This window comes from Tamandua tetradactyla, chromosome 12 (assembly GCF_023851605.1).
Source record: "Tamandua tetradactyla isolate mTamTet1 chromosome 12, mTamTet1.pri, whole genome shotgun sequence".
Lineage (NCBI taxonomy): Eukaryota > Metazoa > Chordata > Mammalia > Pilosa > Myrmecophagidae > Tamandua > Tamandua tetradactyla.
In genome coordinates this window covers 36,293,160-36,301,898 of record NC_135338.1, presented here as the reverse complement: position 1 = coordinate 36,301,898, position 8,739 = coordinate 36,293,160, and the positions used below count along the sequence as shown (strand labels likewise).

At 55.0% G+C, this 8,739-nt stretch overlaps 1 protein-coding gene across 1 annotated transcript; it reads left to right on the top strand.

Annotated features, from left to right (window-relative positions):
* Positions 1 to 421: 421 nt before the first annotated feature.
* Positions 422 to 4,506, top strand: IRF2BPL (interferon regulatory factor 2 binding protein like). The gene has a single exon (XM_077123161.1). It carries the CDS (start codon positions 1,356 to 1,358, stop codon positions 3,708 to 3,710), a length of 2,355 nt encoding a protein of 784 aa, XP_076979276.1. The 5' UTR covers positions 422 to 1,355; the 3' UTR covers positions 3,711 to 4,506.
* Positions 4,507 to 8,739: the final 4,233 nt, after the last annotated feature.

The following is an 8,739-nucleotide window of genomic DNA, read 5'->3' as shown; positions in this document are numbered from 1 at the left end:
AAATGAGTATTACCCTACATGAAATTCACAGCAAAAATCCTGAAACAGGAATTAAAAATTCCCTGTTGGGGGTCGCGAAAGGGGGTCGGAAATGCTGCTTGCGGTTCTTAAATGCGTTTTTACTTAGGAAAACCGGGCGGGGAATGGAAAGGTCATCGTCTGTTTAATTTCCACCCCCAGCCCTGGGCTTCCAGCATTAGCTCGCCCGGCCTCAGCTGTTGTACACACACGGTGAGTGGGGAAGGGAGGGCGGAGGCGTGGAGGAGGGGCCGGCTGGGAGGAATCTGGGCGCCTTGCCGCGCATGCGCCTTACCCGAGCAACAAGTGGGCTCCACAGACAGAGGAAGTGTAAAGGGGGGTGGGGGGGACGGGGACTGGTGCAGAGCATGGCGGTGACGTCAGCGCTCCGCCCGGGCGGCATCCCGCGCGGCCAAGCCGGGGACAGCGCGAGCCGCAGCCCGAGCGGGAGCGCCGAGACGCGCCTCCGGAACGTAGAGTAACAATCACAACCCCACATTCCGGGCGAGCACGAGCGGGAAGGGATGCGACCCGGGTCGAGGCACCGCGCGAGTGCCCTGCAGCCAACGTGAGCGCCGCCAGCAGCCGCGGCCCGGGGCAGTCCAAGGCCTGGGGGCGGCGGGAGCCTGCGGGCGTGCACTCCTCTGCTCTGCTCTCGTGCGTCCTGGAAGCGGTGGCCGCCGCGGCTCCCTCCGGCGTGCGCACCCAGCCGCCGCCAGCGGATCGGCTGACGCTACGGAGGGGAGAGGCTCCTCTCTCCGCTGCCGTCCCTCGCCTTCCCCGGCCCTCCGGGGAAGCAGCGGCTTCAGCAAGATTGGACACGGGCACCGGGTGGCACTGAACCCTGTAGCCCTCGTCCCAGGGAGCCCAGCGGGGAGAGGACGCAGCTCGTAGGGGGCCCCCCAGGTATAGAGGAAGCGGCAGCCCCTTCCGAGATTCCACGTACCAGCCACTCCGGGGAGGGGGCCAAGAGACAACGGCGGCGGGCACCGGACACCCTCGCCCCCTCCCCCCGGGCCCGGAGCTTCCAGCCCAGGCCCCCGGCACCAAGAAGAAGGCGCCTGAGCTCCCCTCCCCGGCGAGACAGCCGCAGTAGAAGGTGGGGGCGAGGAGCCGGCTGAACCCGTCCGTTGCACAGGCGGTGGAGCCCCCGCGGAGAGGCGCTGCGCCGGCGGTGGAAACTCGCGCTCCCTTCAGCCCCCGGGGCAGAACTTTCTCGCCCCCCCCTCCTTCCTCCCCCGCAGCCGGACTCCCTCCCCAGCCGGCCAGTCCTCCCGGAGGAGAAGGCGCCGCGGAGACTGCCCGGGCGGGGGCCTACCTTCCCCAAGGCCGGCATTATGTCCGCGGCGCAGGTGTCCTCGTCCCGGAGACAATCTTGCTACCTGTGTGACCTGCCCCGCATGCCCTGGGCCATGATCTGGGACTTCTCTGAGCCCGTATGCCGCGGTTGCGTCAACTACGAGGGCGCTGATCGTATTGAGTTTGTGATCGAGACCGCTCGCCAGCTGAAGCGGGCGCACGGCTGCTTCCAGGACGGCCGTTCTCCCGGGCCGCCACCGTCCGTCGGGGTCAAGACTGTGGCTCTGTCGGCCAAGGAGGCGGCAGCGGCGGCGGCGGCGGCGGCGGTGGCTGCGCAGCAGCAGCAGCAGCAACAACAACAGCAGCAGCAGCAACAACAGCAGCAGCAGCAGCTCAACCACGTCGACGGTTCCAGTAAGCCTGCGGTGCTGGCTGCCGCCTCGGGCCTGGAGCGTTACGGCTTGAGCGCTGCGGCCGCCGCCGCTGCCGCCGCCGCCGCCGCGGCGGAACAGCGCAGCCGTTTCGAGTACCCACCACCACCGGTGAGCCTAGGAAGCAGCAGTCACGCCGCGCGGCTGCCCAATGGCTTGGGAGGCCCTAACGGCTTCCCCAAGCCGACACCGGAGGAGGGACCCCCAGAGCTGAACCGCCAGAGCCCCAACTCATCTTCAGCCGCCACATCGGTGGCGTCTCGGCGCGGGACGCATGGTGGGCTGGTAACCGGGCTGCCCAACCCGGGGGGTGGCGGGGGCCCCCAGCTCACCGTACCCCCCAACCTGCTGCCGCAGACGCTGCTTAATGGGCCGGCCAGCGCCGCCGTGCTGCCCCCACCGGCGCCGCACGGGCTGAGCAGCCGTGGGCCCCCCACTCCCGCGCCCCCAGGTGGCCCCGCTTGTCTCGGGGGCGCCCCAGGCGTATCGGCCGCTTCGTCCTCGGCATCGTCTTCGACCTCTTCGTCGGTGGCCGAGGTGGGCGTGGGTACTGGTGGCAAGAGGCCTGGCTCGGTGTCGAGCACCGACCAGGAGCGTGAGCTGAAGGAGAAGCAGCGCAACGCCGAAGCCCTGGCGGAGCTGAGCGAGAGCCTGCGCAACCGCGCCGAGGAGTGGGCCAACAAGCCCAAGATGGTCCGCGACACGCTGCTCACGCTGGCCGGCTGTACTCCCTACGAGGTGCGCTTCAAGAAGGACCACTCGTTGCTGGGCCGCGTGTTCGCCTTCGACGCCGTCTCTAAGCCTGGCATGGACTACGAACTGAAGCTGTTCATTGAATACCCCACGGGCTCGGGCAACGTGTATTCCAGCGCATCTGGTGTGGCCAAGCAGATGTACCAGGACTGCATGAAGGACTTCGGCCGGGGCCTCTCTTCCGGCTTTAAGTACCTGGAGTATGAGAAGAAGCACGGCTCCGGGGACTGGCGCTTGCTGGGGGACCTGCTGCCCGAGGCTGTGCGCTTCTTCAAGGAGGGCGTTCCCGGCGCCGACATGCTGCCCCAGCCCTACCTGGATGCCAGCTGCCCCATGCTGCCCACGGCGCTGGTGAGTCTAAGTCGCGCCCCCAGCGCACCCCCGGGGACCGGGGCCCTACCGCCTGCCGCCCCCTCGGGTCGGGGCGCAGCCGCCAGCCTGCGCAAGAGAAAGGCATCCCCAGAGCCCCCGGACTCGGCCGAGGGTGCGCTGAAGCTGGGCGAGGAGCAGCAGAGGCAGCAGTGGATGGCTAACCAGAGCGAGGCGCTGAAGCTCACCATGTCCGCCGGGGGCTTTGCGGCTCCGGGGCACGCGGCCGGGGGTCCGCCCCCGCCTCCCCCGCCCCTGGGACCCCATTCCAACCGGACCACTCCACCCGAGTCAGCCCCCCAGAACGGCCCGTCCCCCATGGCTGCCCTCATGTCCGTGGCAGACACTCTGGGCACGGCGCATTCGCCCAAGGACGGCAGTTCGGTGCACTCCACCACCGCGTCTGCGCGGCGCAACAGCAGCAGCCCGGTGTCGCCGGCCTCAGTGCCCGGGCAGCGCCGCTTGGCATCACGTAACGGGGACCTGAATTTACAGGTGGCGCCCCCGCCGCCTAGCGCCCACCCGGGCATAGACCAAGTGCACCCCCAAAACATTCCGGATTCCCCCATGGCCAACAGCGGGCCCCTCTGCTGTACTATTTGCCACGAACGTTTGGAGGACACGCATTTCGTTCAGTGCCCATCCGTCCCCAGCCACAAATTCTGCTTCCCTTGCTCTAGAGAGAGTATCAAGGCCCAGGGGGCTACCGGCGAAGTGTACTGCCCCAGCGGAGAAAAATGCCCCCTGGTCGGGTCGAATGTACCTTGGGCCTTCATGCAGGGTGAAATCGCGACTATCTTAGCCGGAGATGTTAAAGTGAAAAAGGAGAGAGACCCTTGAACCGCAGGACAGTCACATCCTTCTGCCCTAGACCAGCTCCTCTGCAGTCCAGAGGGCCCCTCCCCCACTCTCCTGGACCCTCCCTTCCCTCTCCCCCAAGATGTAGAATTGTGAATATAACAGACTACAAAAAGTTAGTCTTATGTATAGACATTATTTTCGTCGTATGTTTCTATATTTTGAAACAAAGGTATGTAACTTCTTCATTTGAAGGATAAGCTGGTTTGTGTTAAGCAGTATAATATTGGTTGGGTCATTTGCATCATACTCGTTAGCATTTATTTGGTGGCAGAGTGTTTGCCTAGGTACAGAATTAATAGCCCTTAGCAAAGACTGCTGCTGGTGTGTATTTTTGTAAATGTTATGCACTCTGAAAGGAAACACACACACACACACACAGAAGAAAAAGACTTTTTTTTCCTTTTTGCCAAGGCCAGTGTTGCTGCCTAAAAAAAAAATGTTATAAAAATAGTGACAGCTTCTTTCTAAACAGCCCCGCGTGTTTAAGTCTTCACTTTGTTTTGTTTTGTTTTGTTTCTGTTTTGTTTGCAAAATGGTGAGGGGGTGTTGGGGGGATGGGGTGTTTTTTGTTGCAAGTTGGTGAGGGAGAATGTGTTGGATCTTCACGTGTTGTTTTGTTTTTGCTTTATTGATGCACGGATGCTTTTGAACAGTAGAGCGAAATGCTAGACATGGAGAATCTGCTCTGTTTGTCCTTTATACATTTCTGTAGTTAACAGAACACTGTAATGTGCCTTGGAGCTTAGTAACTTGTAATAAATTCAATTGATATTAATTCTGCCCCGAGTCAGCAGGTTTGTCTTTCTAGGGCTAAGGCCCCACAGCTCTAACCTAGGAGAAAACCTCTCCACCTCCAGCATAGAACACAAACGCTAGAGCCTATAAAAGCCCTAGGAGGTGGCATCTGTAGAAGGCCCTGTGCTCCCTGACTGCCCCTCCCCCTCAGTACCAGGCTATTTACATTCACCTCTTGGAGAGGAGACAGTTGCTGACTAAGTGATTTCTGTTTACTCTTCAGTATCTCTGTTTTCCACCGGAAGCGCCCCCAGCTGCAAATGGCATTATCAGGAACGCTTTTTGGTGCCTCGCCCTGTGGCTGGGAGTAGGTGCTGATACCAAATACAGCTGTGACTTATGCAAATGAACAACAACAACAAAAATCTAGAAAGAAGCCAGGGTGCTTTGTCTCTCAAACGTGGCAGAAGTCACTGTCATTGCACACTCAAAACCAAAATGCCACGAGGTGGGGAGTGTTGGAGGCAACGAGGGAGATGGGCAACTGGGAAGCAGTGAATGTACTCAGCCTGAGGATTCCTGGCAGTTTCCAGCTGACACATTGGAAAAGCAGTTTTGCCTCATTCGTTACACATCCCCACCCCCCTTTAATAAGGATGTCAGAATTCTTAGGTGGTCAGAGGGGGGCTTGCAGGGGGTAGGAAAGAAAGCCAACAATAACCAAAAAGGCCCCAAACAGCAGTTCCTTAGGCAAAGGTCACTTCCCACAACAAATCCATTCCTACTGGTGAAGAAATGCAATTATTCATCTTATCAACTTTTTGGCGGTGTTTGCGAGGTGCAGAGTGGTGGCGGGGAGGGTGCAATGGACAGGAGTGTCTTTTAGCTTCTTGGGCTGAAAGACCAGACTTGGACCCCCCCAGAGCCAGGGGAAGGCAAACAAACCCTGTTTGAACCTTGTACTTTCCCGGGAGGCAAATGAAGAAGAGTAGAAAGCAGGAGGGAGGAAGTAAAATAAAACCCAGTGATCCCATCTGAAAGTCATTCCTGGCCACACCCCATTCCTGGGCGGAGCAAGCCAAGCCAGGACAGTCCCCTGCTGGGATGGCGGACTAAGTGGAGAGACTTGGCTTCCCCACCCCACCCCCATCAAAGAGGGAGCTAGAAGGTGGGGAGGTGGTTGTGGGTGCGGGCACATTTGGAGAAAAACAAATCACTGGTTAGCCCAGAACACTGGTGTAGAGGCTGTGTTGGTGTTGGGACTTGCTGTTAATAACATCCTTTTAGTTTTTGTTCCTGCTTTACCACTACCATCATTGAAGTGGTGGAAACCAATGCTCTGTGTGTGTGTTTGGGGATGTGGATAAGTGACGATTGATCTGTTGCAGCCTCTTAATCCTGGTACATGGAAGGTGCCTGTTTCACCTCTTTAAGAATCTCCCCAAATATAGATATGCCTGTCAGCTTCCTTGCAAATGGGTCCTTACATTTTCATCTGCTGCCAAGTGTTGTATTGGTGCTTATGAGTCATGAAACCTATTTTCATCCTCTGGGGTAATTAACTTGGGGTGATAATGCATGGCAGACTGTAGGAAGAGTTAATTCTAAAACCCATCTCGCCTGGCTACCAGTCACACATTTCACTTAAAGGTCTGCTTGGCTTTTCTCATAAGCTCATTAATAAAAACCAAGCATGTTTCGCTTGGAAGAGCCTCTGAGGTGCTCCCAGCCCCCACTCCCAAAGCATACACTCTTAAAATGGGCAGAGCTCAACAGCCAAAGAATACAGAGATAGAGGGTCACGGGTGTAATTTATCCACCCCTGAGTGAAGGAGTGGTGGGTGCAGCCACAGAATTGAACTGTGCCTGTGAACTTGAACGTGTGGGTTACCTGTCCAGGTGTGACCCGTCTGGGTAATGATGGTTGGCTCAGCTTCTCTGTGCACGGCCGCTCCTGCTGGCTGCAACTTCTCTTCATTGCTGTGATATTACATTCAGGAACTGTTAGAATGACAAGGCCCTAGATTCAATGCATGCAGGTAGGAAAGGGTACCTATCATTAAGAGCTGAGAACTGTGTCGTTTTCTCTCCCTTTTGTCGCTGGGTGCTATTATTAGCAGGAGAAGCAGCAGCTGTAATATTGAGGCATTCAGCAAAGGCAGCCAGTTTGGCTTCACTAAGAAAACCTGATTTGAGGAGACCTGGGGGAGAGGGAGGGCGGGCATGGGAGGGAGAGTGTGGGTTGGGGTGGAACTCAGGCTGGAAGTAAATTATAATAGTACAGTTAATTAAAGTTTACCATAGCCAGGAGCCATTTGTTAAATGGCTGCTCTCCCTTTTACATTTTTTTTTTGGAACCATGTGACCTTCTCTTTGCTCTGACCCACTCAGCGGCTAGACTGGTTGGTTGCCTTAACCAGTCTTGCTCTGATCCCTCAGCTAGATTCCCCCTGCCCTGAAGCTTTCCACATTGGGCTCCTTGGAAACATTTTTCCTTCCTGGTGCAGGAGAATTATTATTGCAGGTTTCGGAAATTCAGACTGAGGTTCCTCGAAGGGCCTGGGCTTCATTCAGCTTTCCCTACATCTCCCCACCTCATTCCCTTCCGTCTGAGAGCCAAAGGAACCAACATTTTAAAATCCGTATTATATTTATTGAAATGCAGTGTTTGTGCAGCTAATCTAAGCTGGATGTTTCTTTAAGTGGGCCTAGGGGATAGGGCAATGAGGACTTGATTCAGCGGGTCTTAGAGAATAGGTTGATGGGACCCTTTCTTGACCTTGATCTCCGAAGGTGATCCATGGGGACTGTAGCTATCCACATCAAGTCCTCTGTTCACAGAAGCAGCTGTGCATGCGGCTATGCACGCCTACGTTTTAAACATGTAAAGTTCCCGGATATGTTTTCACAGGCTCCGGTTTTCAGCCTGAACTGGTTGATACATGAGAATTAAAATTCAGTTTTGTTTTCTCTTATTCTGTATCATATCATGATATTTAGAATGGGAAATGACCCTCACAGGCATTTAGTAAAATAGTTTCTAAACTCCTTTGGGGTCAGAGACAGTTGAGAAAAATCTGATAAAAACGATAAAACCTTCCGCAGAAAAAGGCACAGTTACCCTTACACATGCAGATTTGTACATATTTTCTTTCCTTTTTTTTTTTTTTTATCTTTTTGCATGGGCAGGCACCAGGAATCAAACCTGGGTATCCGGTATGGCAGGTGAGAACTCTGCCTGCTGAGCTACCGTGGCCCGCCCTCTTTCCTTTTTAATATAAAAATTTATGAATTTATTTTTGAATAGATAATATATTCCTTTGGTTCAAAAATTCAAAAGATGCAAGGGGAATATAGTGTAACTGTAATATCTCCTTTCTACAGTTGACCCCTCCCCACTCAATTCCCTGGAGGGTTATCCAATTTATATGGATGTCCATGCACATCTTAAGTCCATCCATGGACCTTAAGATTAGAACTGCAGGTCTGGTCCACATACCTAGTAAAGATGAGGACCTCCAGGCACACAGAGAAGTGAAATAACCTGTGCAAGGTCACACAGTAGCAGAGCGCCTGGGTTCGATCCTTAATAGGAAACAGCTCTCATGGACATTGGAATAATTGTTTTAAGGACATTGGCTTAACTAGAACTTTATATGAGGAGTGATGATGAAAGGGTAAAAGGAGAGTGAGTACCTAGCATGGTGGGTGTCAGTGTTTTTTAGTTCATTTTGGAAGATTGAGACAAAATATTTGTCCCTTGGTCTCTTTGGGAAAGGGACACCTTCTATAAATGTCATGTGGGTCTGAATGAATTAATGGTATCATTTCCTAACCTTTAAGCTGTGACCCTCTGCATCACCTCCCCCTTTGCTGATCGGAAACTTTTGAAAGTTTAGATAGATAGGGAATTGACGCCCAAATTAACCAGCAGCAACCATCTGAGCAAGAGGACAGGGTAAGGATAGTGAAAGAGAGGCTCCCAGGGTTACTTCCTCCTTCGCTTGGGATTGTTTTCTTCTCCTTGTTGCCCACCGCCCACCCCCCAACCCCCACCAGCCGCCTCTTTCCCACTGCTAAAGAGGGGACAGAAAGACTCATGATGTCCCAGGTACCGCATCATGGGCCCTGTAGATGCATATGAACCCATCCAGTCTTCAGGTCAGCCTCCAAGGAGGGTGTGATGACCCCTGATTTATAGATGTGCCAAATGAGCTCAGAAGTTAAATACCCAAGGCCACCCAGAGCCACCTGCAGTTCAAAGCCAGGTCAG